This window comes from Ixodes scapularis, unplaced genomic scaffold (assembly GCF_016920785.2).
Source record: "Ixodes scapularis isolate PalLabHiFi unplaced genomic scaffold, ASM1692078v2 PGA_scaffold3__209_contigs__length_174095766, whole genome shotgun sequence".
In the NCBI taxonomy this organism is placed as follows: domain Eukaryota; kingdom Metazoa; phylum Arthropoda; class Arachnida; order Ixodida; family Ixodidae; genus Ixodes; species Ixodes scapularis.
Window position 1 is genome coordinate 151,206,267 of NW_024609868.1, and position 22,073 is coordinate 151,228,339.

A 22,073-nucleotide genomic window follows, 5' to 3' on the forward strand; every position below is an offset into this window, starting at 1 on the left:
ACAGGTCTGGAACAGGTCAACGGGTTCAAGACATCCGCAGCGCCTGTAACAGACTCTGGAATCTTCTTCTCGGAAAGAACTTCAGGAGGCATGGATACTACCATCTGTGGAGCGCCGTTATGAGGACACATTTCGACCGTGCGTGGTATGTGAAAAGAAGGCATGTTTCGGACAGTTTCAAGTTGTGGAATTCTCGGGGGGCAGAGGTAAAGAAGTGTGTACAGGGGACAGGAAATTGTAAACAACAGCATTGTATAATTAACCCGGAAAATGTAGTGATGTCAAAGAAATTGGAGGAGTTCTTGGGTAGAGGTCCGAAGTACTGTGTAAACGTTAAGCCGTCTAGAATCAACGTGTTTTCTGACATACAGTCGATCGCCAGGGTTGTGGATAGTGAGGAGAAACTTGCGTTTGTCAAAGATGCGGTAGGGCGCATGGAAAAATTGATGGGAAACGCGTAGCCCATCGATAGGAGGAATTTGAAGGGTGTGAAAGCAGTGAAACAAGAGTTAGAAAAGAGTTCGTTAAAACTGTTGTAGACAGATAAAACAGGAAGGTTTGCAGTTTTGCCTGTACAGGCCTTTCAGAAGAAGTCGGAGGAAGCGTTGGGATCATTGTTTAATGAATGGAAGGGCAATATGGGGAAGCTGAGGAAGAGCATTTGCAAGGTTTTTCAGGAGGAAAGCATGGAAGAGGTAGCGAAAAGCGTTTTGAAACCGTTGCGTTCAACGCTCAACCTTAAATTCTTTTTGAAGGATCATAAGATTGAAATGCCCCTACGTAACGTTGTTAACGAGAATGGGACGTGGCAGAGGGTGGTCTCATGCTTCTTACAGCGGGGTTTGAAGTTAGCTAATTTGGAGAAGTCAATTGCCTTAAGGAACTCTAGTGAGTTGATTGAAGTAATGGAAAAGTTTCACGGAAGGAAGTGCGCGGTAGTCTCCATGGACATCAAGGACCTATATTACTCTTTAGAGAAAAACAGACTAATGAATAGAGTGAGGATTGCCTTGGAAGGGAACCTTATTAAGTTTCAATCAGGAACAGGATTAGCGGTGGATAGTTTTCTTTCAGTGCTGGACCTTTATTTAAAGTCAACGGTATTGCAATACAAAGGTCGAAATTTTGTGCAAAAAGAGGGAGTCTGTATAGGGTCGTCTGTGTAGTGCCTTTGTTAGCGGAAATATACTTAAACACGGTGGACCAACAAGTGTATGACATGGTAGAAGAGGTGTCTCCAAAGTGTTTTGTGAAAAGATTTGTGGATGATATTTTAGTTTGCTCTGTTCAGGAAGGGTTGAACCAAGTTTTGGAACAAGTAGTAAGGTCAGCGGCGCCAGAGTTGAGATTCACGTTAGAGAGCCCAAGGGGCGAGGTCCTGCAATTTCTCGACCTGCGTTTACATTTGGAACGAGGTCTTTGTTGGGAGTATGGGAAGGAAAACCCCAAACCGGTTCTGTCAAAGAGTAGCTGTCACTCGAAAAATGTAAAAGCCGGGGTAGTCAGATCTTTGATTAGTAATGCTTTGGTGAGATCATGCATGCATTATGGACCGGAGGCACCAAAAAACCAGTGGGAAAGACTGGTAATGGCAGGATATGGGGAAGAGTACATCAAAAGGTAGATTGCCCTACAGTGCAGGGAGAAAAAGGGGAAGACGCAAGAAATCAGGAATAGGTACGCTGTGGTTCCGTATTTTCACGAGGTGTCCCACAATCTTAGAGCAGCATGTGCAAAAAAATATGGCGTGGATGTCGTATTCAGCACAGATTTTAGGTTAGATAGATTGACACCTTTTGAAACGGTTCAGAGGGGCTGTCAGAAGGCGCATAGGGAAAAGTCGGTGCCGTGTAGCGTAGGCGTGGTGTATGAGTTTCCTTTGGCGTGTGGTTTTAAGTATGTAGGCCAGACCTCTCGGTGTTTGAACGATCGTTTAACACAACACAAAAGGAATGTTAAAAATAATGCAGCAAATTCGGAGTTGGCTAAGCATCTGGAGGAGTGTAGAAACTGCACAACGGATTGGTCTGGAACGGATGTAGTTGTTAAGGAAAGCAACGATGTTAAAAGGGTGGTGAGAGAAACAATTAGAATTAGATCGTTGGGAAATTGCATTAGTCAACCTTCCATGCAAATAGGGAACCGCTGCAAGCAATTTTTACAGTTTTAAGTGGTTTTTTTTTTTTTTTAGTCATCCTGGAAGGCTTCTTTGGTTTGTATTGGAGGGTATTGTCCGTTTTCTATAATTTTGGAGGTGACCGGTTTTGAGTGGGGTTGTTGTTGTGGGCTGTTGTCCTGTTTATTGTGAGGACGCAAAAGAGTTGCTTGAAGTCTTTGTGAGGCATATCTTCTGCTAGAACCTTTTCACTTGGAAACGTTGGGAGTGTCCGCTTCTTTTGTGATAGAGTGGAACCTGTAAAGTCACGGTGCAGAGGACAAGTCGTATGTGATTGGTTGATGACGACGAGAACGAACTAGATAAGAGGAGGTTGTTGAAATAAACTTGTAGCTGAGTTTGAGACCTGTCTGTTTTTTCTCTTACTTCTGCTCTTCTAAAAAAAACCCCAGTCTCAGGGTAAACGACGAAATGGTTGACTTCCACCAGCTAGCCTGTACTTGACTCTTTTCTCATTAACGGTGTACATGTCCGTGCGAGTTTAATTTTGAAAATTTTACTTTTTGACTACAATGTAGATATCAACTTTCTGAACTTTCTGTTGTTCTTTTTTAAAGGGGCTGCAATCATATTGAAGAGTCTACCTTTTTTGCGGTTTCCACCTCTCTTGGGGTTCGGGCAAGCCAGCGGGCACGGAGAGAGTAACTAAATATCTGTGCGTCGTATTTTAACCCGACGACGCGGAAACCTCCTCCACCTACAAGGCGACCTGCGGTGCCGAAAGCGCGCGATATGTGACATCTTTGGCCCTGGACTTACTACTGGTCAGAGCCGCTAAAAGCTTCTTTTTAGTCGAAGTACAAAATATAAGTGGCGCGAACTGTTTCAATTTTTTATGAAAGTTGTTTTTGTTTAGTATTTTAGATCAGAAAAAACAAAAACAAATGCAGTTTATAAAGTATAGAAACAAGAAATGACTCGTTGACGTACCCACCACCAAGTGGTGGAAAAGGCGGTGCATACTAGAAAGGTGTAGTGGGATCAGGCACTGACAAGCGGCGAGCATAGAAATGTCTTGGATGTACGCGGTGGCGCTGCAGTCGCATACGGGCTCGAGGATCCGGCCGGTTCCGAGCGTTCCGAAGGCTTTCGGCGAGCAGTTTGGCTTGCGATTTAGCCATTTGGCGGTATGGCAGCGCGAAGTGGCTCCCGTTCTGAACGGATCTTTACCCTGCGTTTGCTGTCGTTTATGGCCAATGAAGTATCATGCTGAATTAGTGTTTAATAGCACAGCAAATGCAATGCGAGCCGCCCTGGCCGCCCGCTTCATACAGCCAATCCAGCAGATGCTTTTGTGGCACCCTCTCGAGCCGTCCACACTGAGTGCAGCAGCCGTGAGCGCTCACTGAGCTCACTATCCCTCCTCTAGTTCACGGCCACCAAGCCACGACCAAGGACGTCATGGGGGAGGTTATTTTTTGCTTGTTTTTGTAATTTTAATTTGCCTATAACTTTTAAAATAAAGCAAAATTCGAGAAAAGAAAAGTTTCATTAAGTTACTATGTTCAGTGCGCTCAGGTTCGGTGCAGATTAAAAACCAGTCAAAAAGTCATTGCAGGGCCCCTTTAAATACATCCGGCGCACGCATGCACCATCCCACTTTGGAAATGAGCTTTCCTCCTGAAGGGGTATGTAAACCAAAATTCAAAGCTCTTTTCTTTCCCTCAACACGAAGCGGGTTAAAGTAGGACTTCCCAAACACCAATATTTTGTAGGAAAACGCATAAAAAACGTATTTTAAACTGAAATAAATGATAGCCGAAAATCACCTGCTGGATGTCTGTGAAGCTTCGATAGAATTTTGTGACGCCTTTGATGGCGTCATGACATTTCACGTCGCGACACGACACGACGTGAGGCGTTTAATGGGGTCCCAAACGGAAGGCATGCATTTTGAACCGGAATATTCAAAGTGTATTAGCAGCCAACCACACTTATTATGATGGTCGAGGGACCGAAAGCACGTGAGCCTACACGGAGGCCCTCGCGTTCCCTCCCTCTTTTCCACCGAGGAAAACTGCAAACTGGGAAAACGGTAGACGAGAAAAGGGAGCAAACGGGTGACGGAGGGCAGGGTGGGTGCGCAGAACAGCAGAGCGCTGCTTCTGATGCCGATGCGGACAGGGAGCAGCATCCCCGTCCAGTATGTGCAATGCATCTGTTTACAAAAGTCGCTGAGGTCTGCGAGGTTGAGAAAAGTAGCCAGCCCAAGTCTGAAATGGCCAAAGAATTCAACATTCCGGCATCGGTTGTTCGACACTGTCCACCATTTTGCAGAACAAGCACGGCATACTGGACGTGTTCGAGAAGTTTCTCAGGCAAGAGAAAGTGTGGCTGCTGCCCTAAGATGAACAATCGCCAACTGTTTTGTGCACGTCGGATTTTCTTTCACGAGCATGCTTGGAGCCGTCACATGATTCCTAGAGGTGCAGCGATCTCTACAGGAGTGTGTGAAAATATGTTGGCAAAGCCACCGAGGATAACTTTGATTGTTCGTGCTTGTCGATGCGGACGTTCCCTTTGTTGCTCCTGCCACGGATGCTGCGATCATAGACCTTGCGTGCGGTCAGGGTAAACACGAAGCGACGTCGGAGAGGCACCTCGGGAAACGCCGGTGACTGCGGATACATTGTTGTTGCGATGACTGGAGCGGTTCGAGAACTGATGCCTGGAAAAAATTATCTGCGAACTCCACTTCATTATTTTTTTATTCAGTACATCTACCGCGAGGTGTTCGCAACCGAGGTTTGTTTGATCAAATATATGGTCGGAGTGTTCCGCACTGATCCTGTCCACCATCCAAACTGCTGGTGCTGTTTCTTTGGATCTATATTGGTTTTATTAATTATCGCTTCTATCAAATTTTTTTGCCGTCACGTTGACTTCGTCATAGCAAGGGGTTATTGTATGTGCGCTATTTTTTTACAAAGTCTGCATGATATATGATATGGCATCATTTATTTCACAATGGAGGTTTGGGGCGTATTACAAAGGTCAGAGGCCCATACCAAAAGGCCCAATACCGTGTTTACTCGCATAATGAACAGACTTTTTTTCCCGAAGAATTGACACATATTTGGGGGGTGTGTTCATTATGCGGGGTAAAATTTTTGCATTTACACACTTCGTGCAAATGTCATATCAGGGGCCAATATGACACGGCAAGGTACTGGGCACGTCTCCATTGACGGAGGCGCACCCACTGCTGGTCAGGGGCGTGCCACAGTAACCATGCTTCATAAATTGCAAACGTTTTTAGGGCACTTTTGGCACGCCTCTTGCCGAAGGAAAAGCACCCTGCGAAGCTCACTCAGCACGGAGAGCAGTGTGATCGTTCTTAGGCCTAACCATTTTCACGACTTCACTGTCCAAAACTGGATCTCACACGGCATCGAGTTTGTTGACATCGATAGGCGAAGGATCTCCGGGGTTGGGCAGTTCCTCGACCCAAGCTTCCTGAGGTGTGCGAGCCGCCCAGTTTCACGGTTGATCACTTCCACAACTACGCGCTTGCTGCCATAACAAGAGCAGCTTGGCTTGGCTTGACTTGGCCTGGCCACTTGGCAGCAAAAGAAAATTGGCTTGGTGGGCTTGGTGGCTAGCTAAGTTAAATGTAATTCGAGGCTCGCGGAGCCGAAAATTGGAGGTGCGTTCATTGCATGAGTGAAAAAGAAAAGTCCAAATATTGGTACTCGTTGTGGGGGGTGCGTTCATTATGCGAGTTTGTGCATTACGCGAGTAAATACGGTACATGCAGCTAAAAAGAAAATGCTATGCTGCATTATTGCCAAGACTGGAGGGGTTCTTCGGCTGTCAGAAAATAGAAACCATTGTTGCTCGACTATGCCCCGTTCAGCCCTAAGCTGAGACTGCAGTGGGAGCCACGTGCCCGCCGGACCAATCAGCCGCCTCAATTTCTTATCACCTGAACCGGCTCTCTGCTCGTGGGTTTGGGCGGGAGCGGGACGACGTGACGAAAGGGAGGCGTATAACTGGCTTAACAAGGACGTAGCTTCCACCGCAGTCTCAGCTTAAGAGTGAATGGTGTATAGTGTCGTGCGAAATATTCAAATATTCGAATAGTAGTTCAGAATAATACGCTTTTTAATATTCACTTGAAGACGTACTCTGATACTCATATTTTTCTAAGTGTTGATCGTGGCGGGTTAGCTCCCTTGAGCACACTTCTAACCGAGCACCAGTGCACTGCGAAGAAGCAACACCCGCCGAGCTTTACGGGTGTTGCTTCTCCACAGTGCATCGGTGCCCGGTAAGAAGCACACTCAACGGGCTAAACCCGCCGTGGTCAGTACTTAAAAAACTATGAAATAATGTTCATAGTAACATTCTTAAAAGAAAAGCCCACTTTCAAAGTGGGATGGTGCACGTGCACGTGGAAACCTGTTGAATGTTGATATCTACACTACAGTAAAATTTTTAAAATGAAACTGGCTATTGTGCAAGAGTATATGTTAGGCAGAGATGTCCTGAGAACCTACGTTCATGATTCATGATTGTCGTTTTATTTTCTCATATTCTAGATTTAATTAAGAATATTCGCATATAACGAGGAAATTTATAAATCCTCTCGATCAGGTTTAGCCGGGCATATCTATAGGTTTAATTTCATGTCAAATGCATCATTTACTTTGCCATTTTCATGTAGGCAATGTACTTTCTGGGGTCACAGTTAAAAAAATATAGCTACCGTAGACGGGTGTCTAGCGACCGGGAAAACCGGGAATTGTCAGGGAAATTTTAATTACCAGGAAAAATCGGGGAATGGTCTGGGATATTGTCAAAGAGCGAGCCCAGTCAGGGAAAATGAGCCGGAAACGCCATCGAGTGCCCAGAGCAAAGGCTTGAGGACTTGGGGGCAGAAATATGGGCAATAAATTCTGCTTAGAGAGGCGCGAGCTCTGCTCCCCCGGTGTAGTGTGCTACCCGATGCAAAGAGAACCGACAAATCCAGTCCAAGTCATGGATTGGATTGGATTGCATTGAGAGCGGGACACTAAACTAGATCCAGTTAGAGCTACTAGATTTAGTAACAAATTAATGGGAAAGCCGCAGACTCCAATCCAATCCAAGCCTTAAGCCGAAAGTATCCAAAAGTGCATCTGGTGGCCATGTTGCCATTTGGTTATTGACGTGTGTGGTTGAGCGTGGTGTTTTCATCGTGTTTCCGGAAGTGGCTTCTTCACTGACGATGTCAGCGGCAAGAAAGTGCTCGTTTAATTCGAACTGGACAAACCCAAATATTTGGGAATATGCAAGTTAGATTACGCCCATGCAAAATAATCCTCATTGTGCTCAATTCTCAATGCCTTGTGTTGTAATGGTTTTATTTATTTAACCACCTCTAGAGTGGTCAGGGAATTTCGCCTGAAATTGTTAGGGAAAACCTGGAAAAGTCAGGGAATTTCAAAAGAATAATTTGCTAGACACCCTGGTAATATACCGAAGCGCCCACCCCGATTTCACTGAAAAACGGCTGAAGCTAGACATGGGCGCTTGTGCAGTCCAGGTGCTAAAAAGCAAGATGACGGCCCGCAAAGAGCTGTGCAGTTGTATACATGCAAACAGAACCAGAGAAACTATACTAACTTGTTTATTTCCGAACTATAATTGGCCACTGACTCGACTCTTACTCATCCTCGCTGAATCCAGAGAATGACTCTTCCGAGTCACTGCAAAAAAGCAGATTGACGCATTCGTCGTTGACGCTGTTGCAACTCAAGGGGATCGCGATCGCAGGGTCTCCAATGCCCGTAAGGCAATCGTGCAGGTGTCCGTCCTTGCTGCCATCGAGTGCGCCGCTGATGCCGCATCCCTTGAATGACCGGGCGATAATCTCTTCAGGTAGTGCAGCCCATGCTGCCGACACAAAGTTCAAAACATCCTGCCTTGAACGCTTCTTGAGGTTGTCTTTTGCCGTCTTCTCTCCCTTCCTCATAAACTCCGCCCACGATGAGCGGTGGGAGTTCTTGAAGGACTTGTTCCAGTAGACATTTGCGGGTTGAAGAATTCCTGTGCACCCTCCTGGAATATACACAATGTCTGTGTCAGCCGCTTCAGCTGCGTCGACAACGGCCTTGGTCTTGTGGATCGGCGCTTGATCAATCACCAGCAAACGGCGAGCATCGTCAGTGTCAGGTGACCCCAGACACAGTTGAGCCACTCGAGACACTTCTCGGTCGCCATGCATTCGTTTTTTGATGATGTTAAGCGAACATTCGCTGTAAAAAAAAAAAAAAAGATGAGCATAACAATGAGTGACGTAATTAAAGATTCCCCTCGCGGAGTGAATGTTTGGACACTGCGTGGTGAGCGTTACGGTTACGGATTGAGTGAGCGCTTGAAACTGCTGTTGAACGAACGAATGCGAGTCATATCGTCGTCACGACTCTAGGGTGGGCAGGGTCTAATAATTGATAGCTAGAGTCGCTGCGCCTGTGAGGCACTCAGTGTGCCTAGATTGTAGAGCGCTTCCAACTGCTCAATCGGGTTCGCGTCGTTTATGGGGCTCGTTTGCAATAGGAGCTGCGAGGTGTCGGAAGAGCGTGTCTCTGCCCGCTTTTCTCATCGCCACACGGCAACGCGACGCATGCGAACTTCCAGCCAATCTGCGCAGGAAGCGTCCGCCATTAAATTGCAATCGCTCTCCATGGTTTGAAGTTGCTCCCTCTCTTTGATCTAAGCTATCTAAGCACTCGCGAGCATCATGCACCACCCACGACCACAATGAAACAGTACTCCAAACTATGATAGCTAAACATTCATACCTGGTATCCGAAGGCCCATGTATGCTCGTGGAGGAATCCTCCCAGTAGGTTTCTTCAGGACGACAAACGTCGGAAGTTTCGAACCCGATGCTCGGGCTGCCAGGGCCACCGTGAAACCACAACGGGCGCAGCCGGTGTTTGCAATCCGAATACTGCTTTCTCCTGCTACATTGTTGGTATGCGTCGCTGGGTTGTCCATGCGGACCATCGTTTGATCCATGTTGGCAATGTTGTAAGGCGTGTAAGCATGGCACGTTCGCAAGCTTGTAAACCTGGCGCGAAACGCATTGACGGCTTCTGTGCAGTCAGCAAGGGCATTCTGACTATCGTGGGTCGACATGCGCATAGTTACCCCAAACTGCTTTTTCCAACGCTTGATAATTGACTAGACGCTTTGAAGTTTCCAAGGTTCAGGTTTACAGCAATGCAGAGCGCTTCTTCTGCTATAAGCCAGTTACTCGCGGCATGGCCGGCATCTCGCTCAGTCTGCAGGTACTCGAAGAGCGTGTTGTCTAACTCTTCACTTAAGACTGGACCGCCGTCAGTCAGCTTCCGCTTCATCTTCTGTTTGCCGTAATTCAGATGCTTCAGCGTCTCATACTTTGAGTCTTACTCGCGGATGCGTTTACGATTGATTTTGAACTGTCGAGAGGTGCGACTCACATTCTTGCCCGATGCCAGTTGATGACTTCAACCTTCCTGGATATTGTGTATGAATGCATAGTAAGTATCCACTTGCTTGCTGCACGAGGAGTGAGGGTCCAGCGGCAGTGAGTCGAAATAGGAAGCGTTTATCCAAGCTTTTTCTAACAAAAGCTCCGTGGCTAACTGGGTTTGTCTTGAGGTCCATCTGCATTATCTGCACTCCTATTGGTTTTGACTTTGCTATCAGTTCAACATCTCCAGTGTTGTAGAAACCCCCAGTGATGTGATTGCTGCGCCAATTGTGCCAAACTGCGCCAAGGGGCTAACCCTGCTACATCCTGCTACATTTTGCCAAAATGTAGGTAATCTGCGCCAAGCCTGCACCAAAGGAGCAATTTCGGTCGCCTTTCAAAACCAAAAGTAAACTGAGGACCTAATTGAACATGCGTCAGCTAGTTGGCGCAAGCGGCCACCCGACACAAAGTACCCTGCATCAATAGTCCATCCGGTCTCTCATGTTTTTTTTCCCCGCCGTCCTAACCTCCTTGCCGCCGTCTTGCGTTTCGCTCCCTTGTGCCCAACGTTGCTTGTGCCCTTGTCCCTTGTCGTCTCGAAAATCTCGTCTCGCGTCACTTTAAAATTTTTTCAACAATAGATGCGGGCGTGTGCGAACGCCCCGACGCCAGTGTGCCAGTTGCCAGCCATGCCGTCATGGCGTGCAACGAAACCACGTTGTTGGGCGGCAAGAGTTACTTTGTGAGCTGAAACACTCGCGCGACCACAGTCACCGTGGTCGCGCGATGTCGGGTGTTGTTGTCCCCACGTCGTTGCAGATATGGCGCTTTCTAAACTTGTTCATCGACATTCCTGCCCTTGTTTAAATCATACACTACTGCAAAAATCCGTCTTTAACTCGTATACTTCTTGTCGAAATATTGATTACCTAGGTTTCTCTTAGGCTTTCTTTCGAAAGGGACCCCGGTACGTGAAAAATCTGCCGCGAAAGAAAGTTGGCGGAGAGAAGTGAGCTAAAGCAAAGAAGGCAATTTGTGCATGTTGAACCCGCACATCGCGCTTGTTTGTCTCGAGTTTGGTCGTTGCACAAAGTGCTCCAAGAACTTTTTGACTCTGGCTTGTGATGTCATGCATCGATGCACTCAGGTTCTTTTTTTCTGTGTGTTTAGCTTGCACATCGCCTGCAGGCCTGGCAAGCGCAGGCCGCTCGATTGCTTTTTTTTTTTTGTATGCTGGACAGTTACATTTTGCACACTATTTTGGGAACCAGTTGGCGACGGAGGGGAGTGGCATTGTTTCGGTTTCGATTGAACAGCCGTTGTCTCCGCTCGCGCAATGAAGCACGTGCCACTGCAAGCCTGCTGAAGTTGCCCTCACGTGCATGCGAACGTGACTGCATGACAGAGGTGCCAGCTGGGACGCTTGCGATTCATTGTTTTGCGTTTGCTTACTTTTGACAAAAATCTGGCACGTCGGGAACCAGTAAAACGGTGGCAAGCGTTCTTTTCGGAATTGCTCGGCAGCGCCTATAACACTGTACACTTGTGGTATGTCTCAGCAGTAAAACACAAACAGCGAGTTCTGTTACAACACGCCACAAGGTGCCCTTCGTTTGTCCAGCAATTAAAACAAATATTTTTATTTTTCTAAGAATATCTGCTCCAAAAGCCACTTTTGCTGCTTCGAAACACTGTTTGTGCTGCTCCAAAACACTGTTTTCGCTGCTCCAAAGGCCACTTTTGCTGCTCCAAAACACTGTTTTTGGCTGCTCCAAAAGGTGCTCCAAAATGGCTTAGGCCAATCACATCACTGAACCCCCCACAGTGCCTGGGTGACCTAGATAATAAAGTTCAGTTACTCGTGTCCAATAGTTTTCTCCTTTCCACTGCAAGAAAGTGGACATCCCTGCCCCGCTGGCTGTCACCGCGTGTGCCGCTGGCGTTTCCGAGATTTAAGAATGGGCGCTTATTGTGTAATTTGCACGATTTATATGTTCTGTAATTTAAGGGTGGTCGCTTACGTTACGTAATTTAAAGGGGCGATGGAACGATTTTTGTATTTTGCGCAAATACCGCTTAGAACGGATCCCTGACGTTAATGACCTGTGAAGTACCCGTTCGGTTTTCACCACACGCAACCGAAGTCGCAGAAAATAAATAAAGAAAAACGAGTACCGTTCACCCCCTCAACTCGCAGCCAGAACAAGCGGCCACGTGATCTGGAGCCGATTATATGCCGCCAATGTTGATCATAGCCACGCGCTGAGGTTGGCAAAGCACTGGACACGCGCTGAGTTCCAGACATTGTTATGGTTCGGCTATTGTCGTCGTTGCAGCGATTGGACACGGGCCACTACCCGAATGCTCGAGCTAGTAATTATCACGAGCCCAAATCGAGTGTCACGCCATGTTCGGGTCCAATCTATGAGCCCCATTCAAATATCGTCACTGGGCGGTACTGCTACCGCCCAGCTACGTCATCGGGTCTTGCGAAGGAGAGATTGAACGAAAATTATCGCTTTTGTCCTCAAAATTACACCGCAACAAAGGAGTTTCTTGGTCAGTGGCGTTGCGTGCGAGTATCCTTGAGTCCCACTAGTGCCAGTAAGCTCGTGTAAAGTGAAAAACATTCCATTTGAATATCGTTGCACCGCCCCTTTAAGGTTGGGCGCTTAACTTTTGACTTTGCACGATTTCTACGTTGTGGTAATGTTAAGAGTGGGCGCTTGTCTGGGAATGGGCGCTTCCGCGGTATTTTACGGTAGCTTAAGATTAGCTCAGATATGGACAAGTGGAAGTTTGGGAGCAACCTTTACGAGTTAAGATGGTTTTCGTTTAGGCATGGTGCAGTAGTGAAAAGCTTGGGGAAGCTATTCAATATTCTGTTTGACAATACTCAACCAAAACCACTATTCGCTTCGAATTCGATCGGAATTGAAAATCTACGACTCACTCATGCCTATCCTCGACATCGGGAGGTTTGAAATTCCCCGGCTTGGATGGTGGGCTCATTCTAGAGGTGGGCGAGTATTCAGAACTTCAATTTTCAAACAGCATTTACAATTCAGTTGGGTTGTGGCAAAAGGTGCGTCCTTTGTTTCATTTCGTCCATTGCATTGCAGGCACTTTGTGGAGAAGGCACCCCTCTGGAAGGAGAACCCTGAGCTCATCCTCGACAACAAAATGGGGCCTGACAACTCCATAGCACAGTACACAGGAGGTATTGTCAAGGTGGGGCCCCTCCTCTTTGGCCATTGGCGCTTATGGCCAAACCCTCGGGGAGTACTTTCCTGGGAGAAAGCAGTCTCGGGTAGTAATGCGTTACTGTAATTTCGTTACTTTTTCGGTAGCTTGTAACTGTAACGAGTTACTTTTTAAAAATGTAATTTGTAACTGTAGTTCTATTACTTTTTCTCAGGTAACGATGAAAGTAACGAGGTTACTTTTGTCGTTACTTTTTAGGTTTTTATGAATAATATTTGCGACTCCAACTAACTGTAGGTGGCGCCACTCATTTTCCAAGATGGCGGGTTTAGTGAGGGTCAGAGATGCGTGCCGCTCTTGAGCCTGTCTAGTGTGCTGGCTTCACTGAGCGACATAAATTATTTTTGGTAATACGAGGAAGCTAATGTTTTATAAGCGCAGGTCACCTCTTCAACCTGAAAACAAGAACGATGTTTAGCGTATTAATTATGGAAGGGTGCGCATATTAATTCTGGAGTGAAACCGAAACTTACCTCTATTTTGGATTTAATTTCACGATAGAGGTCTTAATTTCCGATTCTTTCATGACTCAAGATGTGTCTCACATCGTAATTATTTACTTAGAAAAGTTGTTCGCGGAAACTTTATTTTGTGACATACTGTTCGATCCAGGCTGGTATTCGTAGTTGTTGAAAAAATCAGTGCTGATATCTGTGCGTTCTCGCTGCCTTTTTCTCGCTCGGATAATTGTCATGGGAAATAATGACAATTATCCCAGCACAAGAATAAGAGAATAATTCCAATTTTTACAATATGTCCACGAAACCCATAAACTAATAAACGCTGCTCTCATAGCAACAACCCAAGACGGAATCCGAGTCAGACAGCTGAAGTGTGTGTGTATGTTTTTATAGCACCACGTGACGCGTAGGACTTCATATTACATCCAGCGTTGAACTGTTTGTCTATCTTGATAACTATGTCAGAGTTTTTTCATATGCTAAAAAGAAAACAGAATTATACCTTTCTGGAAAGACTGTTATGGTTAAATAGAGTATTCTCATGATATTGGCGTTAATTGGAGGCATACATTGCCGCGATTTGTATTAATAATAATAATATTTAAATTTACATATTTGAATAAGTAATTCTTCAAGCTCTTATATGATATGTTGCTTATGATCTAATTTTAAACGTACAAAGAAATATGACAATGAAAACTGTGCTAATTATCATCACTGGTTCCAATTGCTGCATTTTAATTACAAATAAAATAAAAAAAGTCTAAAATCAATGAAAACATTCTAGCTAATGTGAGAAATCCATGTAAAATTACATTAATTGTAGGTAAAGTATATTGTGCTATCAAAGTCGAAACTTTTGACAATCGGCGAAACGTCCAAAGTCGCCGCCAATATACTTCCAGACCAAATGCCCAAAAGTTTTTAAAAAGAAACTTTTTTTTAATTACTAGTTTTTTCATAACATTTATTTACTTTTGTATTTGCTCGCCGTCGTTTTGCCAATCTCAGCCTTTCCAGTTCGAAGGAACGCCTGCCTGCTTGCACGTCTGCTCACTGCAGCACGTTTCGTTGGCGTTGGAAGCCGGTGAAACAGTAGTAAGTTTTAATATTGCGTATACGAGCGAACTCAAGCCCTGTGTGTTTGCGTTAGCTTTGCGCGTTCCACACTGCGCGTGCGCGGAGCCCGGAATTGCGGTCTTGGATGGCGCATGGTGATGAGGCTCACGCACAACGTGGGGCACGCAACTCTAACGCAAACGCACACCGCTTGCGTTTGCTTCTATGCGCAATACTAAAATTCTCCAGTAAGGTACAATCCCATACCGGCTGCAGCACTACGTTGGGACAGTGAAGAGTGTTGTATGCATTCGGAAACGACATTTCGCGAGCCATGATCCCGAGCAGTTCCACCACGCCCGCTGAGCAGGAGAATCAGGGGACCCTTACTAGAGCACGTCCCGTTTCCGCCGCGGGAGGGCGAGCATCGAGCTGGAGACGCGAATATCATTGAACGAGTACAATCTAGCTATTCCTAGCATTTTCCAAATTGTCTGTTCCAACGTTTCGAGTGTCAAGTTGGCCTTGCAGAAACTTGTAAATACATTATTTCTCGCGAGTCACGACTCACATATAGTATAGTCACGTGTAGATGTGATGGAAAAAAAAATCTAGTTATCTTTACGGACGCGCTTATGCTTTGTGACTGGACACTTACATCTTAGTATCTTGAAGCACTATCAATGTTGCCGCTCTTCTTTTTCTGAGCCGTGAAACAACAATACACGCCGAGGGCATTGCGATTGTTTCATATTTTCATTAGCACCACTAATCTGTAGGGGTGTGCGAATATTCGCCATTTTCGAATAACGAATCGAATATTACCCTCTTCAATTCGTTAATCGAATCGAATAATTTTTCTCAAAAGTTTTGAATATTTTTCGAATAAGTTCCGAATAGTCGTTACGGTGTCGCGTTCCGAGATTCCCTTCCCACAACGCGCCGGCACGCCTGCAATATCTGCCCGCATCATCGGCAGCAGCCGTCCCTCTCCGTACATACGTTGCTGTTGCCTCCATTAGGGAGCACTGTGTTAAGTATAACCCGCATGTAAGCGATTTGCCGAGAGACGAGACAGACGACGTCGACCCGCTTCGCTGTCGTTCGATCAGTCGCGCGATGAGGCAAGCCGCATGAAAGTGGCATGAGCAAGTGACCAAGGCGATGAGGACGTTTTCTAGAAATCCAAACACCGAGCGACGCGACGAGCAACAGTGAGAAATCTCTGTCGCTCGCTGCTGACCCTCGTCGTCGCTGTCGCTCGTCTTGTTGCTCGCTAAATCGCTTACATACGGTTCAGCATTTAGGAACAACTTTCGCACGAGATTGCTCATGCACTCTTTCGGAAAGCGTGTGGTGGAGACGTTTCAGAACTGGTTGCAACGGTACCGCCGTTCTGTGTAAGCGAAGTAGAAGTGGTAGAAGCAGGAAGTTGTTCGAAGAGAAAGCACACTTTTCGGCCTCTCCCATGCAATCAATTGAATAAGTCACAACAGCTGCTTGTGTCGAGTCTTTCCCAACACTTTCCATGGTTGTTCCACTTGTTCAGTGTGTGAAGATGTTGCTTTTTGAGGGCGCAAGTAGATCAAGACAATGCGTTTTCCCAGAATCTTCTGAGATCAGTGAAAATAAGGTTCCTGGACGTAGGCGCACAGGCACATCACGCTCTTACAGATTCCTTGATTCTCAATTCAAGGACATCTGCTACAAAAAGGAATAAAAAGATAATGTCGAGTTCCTATCATGGACAATGCTTCAGGATCTACCAGGCTCAAGCGAGCTGTGATTTTATGTTCAGCATCCGCGGAAACTATTCGAAAATTATTCGATTCATATTTGATTTGGTCCCACAATTATTCGATTTGTATCCGATTCGGTTTCAAAAATCACTATTCGCACACCCCTACTAATCTGCACTGCTCATGCTTCGTATTTTGAGGCAAAATGCCTCGAAATGCACGTCAAAATGCAAAATGCACGTCGAGGCAGAATGTACTGCTGTTTGCGCAAGATTTGCTCGTTGCTCTGGTTGCACGGGGCCTGTTCAGCAAGGGCAGGGACGTGTTCGCCACCAAAAACAAGGGAAACTTTCAGACACTAATTTCGAGAAGCAACTTCTGCTAACTTATAATATGAAGTAAAAAGCATACTTTTTAGTTTTATGCAAGAAAACTTGGTGATGGGCGTTTTCTACTTTTTCCTCAATTTTTTGTGTTATAGAAAAGTAGCTGAAAAGTAACGTCGTTACTGCTTAAAAGTAGGTGTAACGAGTTACTCTTTTGTTGCGGTGACTGTAACGGTAACTTCACTTTTTTTTTTCCTGAAAGTAACTGTAACAAATTACTTTTTAAAAGTAACTTACCCAAGACTGGGAGAAAGCGCGAGGGAGAGGGGGGAGGGGGGGGAGCAGGGGTGTACAGTCAACTCTAAATATTTTGAAGCACACTGGAACCACAAAACACTTTGAATTACTGAACGTGGGACTCGATTACAAAGGGATGGCATAGGGAAAAGTCTTTTCTGTTGTCCAGGTACATTGAACTACATTTCTGGAAAATGTTCAGCATACGAATACTATAGATATAAAAACATAACTAGGAACAATCATAATCAGAAGGCAAACTTGGCAAACAGTTCTAGAGTTTGTGTACATAACAATCTGGAAGACTATCGCCTGAGAATATATCCTCGGGGTTTTGCCGTTGTTGTTTTTTCAGCATTTTGTTAAAATGTTCACATTTGGTTAATTTTTATAAAGAACTGTTTGTGTTCTGTTCATGCCGAGTTCTAAATATGCAACTTCAACTTGCAGTCTAAATTTAGGACTTTGTGTTTCCACCGCTTGTTTATTTGAAATACCCTCAGGGCCTGAGAGTGTTGCACAGGGCAGCGGGTTAGAAACAACGAACTCTAACAGTGCAAATTATGACCTGTTTGATGAAATAGTAAAATTTCATTTCATTTATTGTCTTCAAAGGCATCTGGCGATGCATTACATGAGCGAGGATAGCAAAAATTGGGGAAAAGTCGCGATATACACATTACATGAGTAAAGAATGATCCTGGACTAGTTTTCGCATAGAAAACACAGCAAACGCCATACACACAGAATGTAAACCAACAGTTGAACATAAGCGAATTCCGTACTCTAAAATAAAACAAAAATAACAATGGGATAGAAGGCGATTATTATGAATACAAAAGGACATCAGGGAGCAACAAATTAACAAAACAGTTCTTCACACCTCTGCTTAAATCGATTCGGGTCAGATAACATTACAACGTCATTAGAAAGACTATATTCCAGTCTTTTATAGATAATGCGAGTGGAGAAAACATGAACAAGTTGGTGCGTGACTTAATGGGTTCCACTTTGCACGAGTGATCAAGCCTAGCAGATGTGAATTGTGCAGGTGAACATAAGAATTTGATAAATAGTGTTTTGTCGTAATATATTTGATGAAAAAAACATAAACGAGCAATTTTTCGCCGCGTTTCTATCGGGTATAAACACAAATTTCTTTTTAGACCAGTGGCACTTGTTAGGGGCGAATACTCATGACTGATAAAGCACGCAGCTTTATTCTGTAGACCTTCTAATTGTAGCGTTAAGTAGTTTTGGTGAGTATTCCATATTATACTAGCATATTCTAGCTTCGGAAGGATAATAGTTTTGTAAGCAAGAAGTTTTGTCGATTGTGGGGCGGAATGAATGTGGCGTTTCAAGAAACCCAGTTTCCTTGATGCATTGGCGACTGCGTTTTCTATATGTGTTTTCGAAGACAAATTGTTAGTGAAATGGACACCTAAGTACTTATATAGTGGTACATTTTCAATATCCTGGTTCAAAATTGAATATTGGAAATGTGATATGTTTTTCTTATTTGTGACTGTTAATACGCGACATTTACTGGAGTTTATTTTCATTTGCTAGGTAGTACACCACTCGCTAATTTTGTTTAGGTCGTTTTGAAGAATTACATGATCAACTGGGGCGGAACTTTTCGATAGACAGCACAATCGTCAGCAAAAAGTCTGATCGTCGACTCGATATTTGCAGGGAGATCATTGATATAAACTAAGAAAAGCAAAGGTTCGAGAGCACTTCCTTGAGGTACTCCAGAAACCACGGGCCCTGTGGAGAGACACTATTGTTTACCATTACTGACTGAGTTCTGTCGATGAGAAAAGCCGATATCCAGTCAAGAATGTGGGGGTCAATTGGGAGATGACAAAGTTTTGAAATTAAACAATTGTGGGGTACTGTGTTAAATGCTTTCGCAAAGTCATTGAATGTAATATCGGTTTGTGTTCCAGCGTGAGTATTTAAATGCAAATCATGTACGAATTCAATGAGCTGAGTGTTACATGAGTAGTTTTTCCTGAAACCGTGCTGATTAGGAAAGAAAAAGTCGATTTGATCCAAGTGTGCCATGATGTGCGTAAAAATAACATGTTTCATTAGTTTGCACGGGACACTTATGAGGGAAATAGGACGATAATTCGAGGGGTTTGATGAGTCACCTGATTTGAAAATGGGTTTAACGATTGCAGAACGCCAATCGGGGGGAACATGTCCCGAAACTAGGCTCTGTTGAAATAATTGTGAAAAAATTGGAGATACGAGACCTTTTATGAACTTTAGAAACTTTCCTGATATGGAATCTTCACCCGGAGCACTGTTAGTGGGTAGTTTATCTATTATCCTTATAATGCCTTCACTACAAAATTTAAGGGGGGCATAGCGATAACATTACGCTCAGAAATGGGGGGAAGAGGGAAGTTCTCTTCTGTAAATACGCTAGAGAAAAACAAGTTAAGTAGGTCTGCTGCTTCATCATCGTTCATGTGGCGATTGTCATCTGTTAAAAACACGGGGTCAGTACGGCCATGACTCGGATTAATTGCCTTCCAGAACTTGCGAGGGTCGGTTTGAAGTAAGTGCAATAACTTGGTGCCAAGAAGTCTCTTTTTGCTTTTTTTACTTCGCCTTTGGTCTGGGTTGAAAATGACCGATAAGAAGACCAGTCAGAATTATTACCACTCTTTCTAGCTTTTGCAAACAATCGTTTCTTTTTCTTCAGTAAACGTTTTAGGGTGGTCGTAAACCAGGGTGAGAGGGTATCTGATCCGATTTTGATTTTAGGAATGTAGGTTGAAAGCAGACGTTGCAGAGTGGTCTTAATCTGAGTCCAGTTCTCTTGTGCCGAACGATGCATGCAGGTCATCATGTATTGCTCAAAAAACAATGCTAGTTCAGCGTTTAAAGCGTCCACATTAGCGCGAGCGTAATTGTGAATATACTTCCGGCAGTTAACGGAGCGTTCTAAGGTGAAAGATGTCTCAACATGTACAATGGCATGGTCACTAATAAGGTCGATAATGTTAGTGGAATTCACATATTCAGCACTGGACACCAAAAATAAATCTAGTTTGCGAGGTCCCGTGTTGGAACTCGAACCATCTGTGAAAGGTGAAACGTTTGTAACAGACAAAGAAACTCGTTTGAGTGACTAGAACCCACAGAATTCGGAAGTGGCTGGAGTGTTTCCCAATTTATTCCTGGGTAGTTAAAGTCTCCAGCAAGTATGAGAATGTCATTGGAGTAAGCACTTCGTATTCTACTGAGGCAGTAGTACAAGTTCTCGTTGAAATCACAAGGCTTAGTGTTTGGTGGACGGTAACAGGAACCAATCAAGGCGTGGCGAAAGTCTAGCTTTACCCGAATCCAAATTATTTCCAGGGGGGAATCGCATTTAACATAGGAACAATGTATACTATTTTTAATGGCAGTGAGCACGCCTCCGCCTCTCGTGGACACTCAATCTTTCCGGAAGATTTTGTAGTTATTATGCAAGTTTAATTCGGAATTTTCAACATTGGACGTCAACCAAGTTTCGGTATCGAGAATAACGTCAGGCTCGCACGACGAAGTGAGGCACTCGAGTTTGTCTTGCTTGGAAACTAAGCTGCGGAAGTTTGCTAAAAAAAAGGATAACGTTGGTACATTTCTAACGTAAGGGGCCGCTCGAAATTGTTCGTTTTGAGCAAGTCACTCTGGGGGGCGCGCACTCTCCCGCTGCGGTGCCTGCAGTTGTACAACACCAGCGCTTTCATTGTTGTACACGTAAGTTTGGTTTCCGACACGCAGCTTATCGTAAGAAAGCTTATACCTGATATTTTGTTCGTGGAATTGGGACGCGAATTCCCACAGCCTTTGTCTAGCGAGCTGGACGTTAGGTGAGGAGTCCTCCGAAATCCAAACTTTCGGAGATGGCACATTTTTAAGCTTGTAAGCATGTCATAAGACTTCATCTTTACTTTTAAAACTTAAGAACTTGACAATAACCGGCCGGGTCGACCCAGTCCTCTTTTGACCAAGTCGATGGGCTCTTTCAATGTCTCCAAGATTCTGGGTGATGTTTTCCCTTATGAAATTGGAAACCAACTGTTCTGTGTCACTCCAAGATTCGTGTTCACCCTCGGGCAGGCCTTTCAAAATCAGGTTATTTCTTCGCATCCGATTGTTCATATCATCAAGGGTTTCAGTGGGCACATTAAGGTGGCGATACACACCAACAGATTCCCGCTGAACGTCACTCAACTCCTGTGTAAGTTGAGCGACATTTTCCTTTACAGTGGTGATTTCGTTTATTTTCGCTTCTAGGCTAGTCACCCGCAACCTGAGACCGGCAATTCCAGCATTGATTGCATCTAGTTTCTCTGAGCTTTCCTGTTGGTAGCGAGCAGAACTTGTTGTTAACGCCTCGATAGCATGCTGTAGCTTGTCTAGTTTTTCTGCTCCGGCCAGAGGGCCAGGGTTTGACTCAACGTTGCCGGACGTCGAGGGCAATACAAGTACGACGGTTGCAACAACGAACAACTTGAAAAATCCCAACGAGCCAAAACAAAAGAGGTTCAAACGTTCAGGTGGCAAGTGATGCAATCATTGTTTTGACCTATTCGAAAAGCAGCCAACACGAGCTCGGTACGTTGACACATCAACACCCATAATGCTCAGACTCTAGGGGATTTGCAGCCGTGAAAAGAACAAGGAACGTAAAAGGTCACAAAGATTGCCACAGCGCAAACCTACCTGGAAAGGTTTCACGACAGGTTAGGTGGCGGTAACAACTTGGCTGCAAATCCCGCTGTTGGAATGGTGGTGGTTCCTTATGTAGGCGGCTGAAGTCCAGGGAAGCGGATGATGTAGGGGTCAGCTGGTTGAAGCAAAGTCCTCGTCACTGTCGCCGATGCAGTACTTGTGATAAGTGGCCTGATTGATCACTTTCACGTGGCGGTGTGCGGCTGCACAGTCAGCAGGGATGGTGAACGTAGCGAAGAAACTCGTGATACCAGGCAACCGCAACACGGTCGTTGCAGCAGAAAAAGATCCTGGAAAGGTTTCACGACGGGTTAGGTGGCGGTAACAACTCGGCTGCGAATCCCCTGCTGCCATTGTTAAGACAGTTTTGAATGTGATGCCATAAGACGGATGCCAGAAGGTCACTCTATAATAGTGCGGTTTACCTACAGAAGTGAACTGCATAAACTTTATGGCGTCGCAGAATAGACTTTCGGGCCCAGTGTCACCTTTACATTGACTTTTGGAAAGGGTTCAAGCCCTTGCAATATGTCTTGCCAGACAAACATTTGTGCAGCTGGAGCA

The 22,073-nt window shown here is 45.0% G+C and overlaps 1 protein-coding gene and 1 pseudogene across 1 annotated transcript in view; one reads left to right on the forward strand and one right to left on the reverse strand.

Annotated features, from left to right (window-relative positions):
* The window catches only part of LOC121837143 (mitochondrial-processing peptidase subunit alpha-like), an 81,774-nt gene that overhangs the window by 38,881 nt on the left and 20,820 nt on the right, over window positions 1-22,073 (forward strand). Inside the window, exon 8 of the mRNA XM_042292646.1 lies at window positions 12,743-12,851. Coding sequence (XP_042148580.1) covers window positions 12,743-12,851 — 109 coding nt within the window. The remainder of the gene's footprint in view (window positions 1-12,742; window positions 12,852-22,073) is intronic.
* Window positions 7,824-8,410, reverse strand: LOC121837144 (annotated as a pseudogene).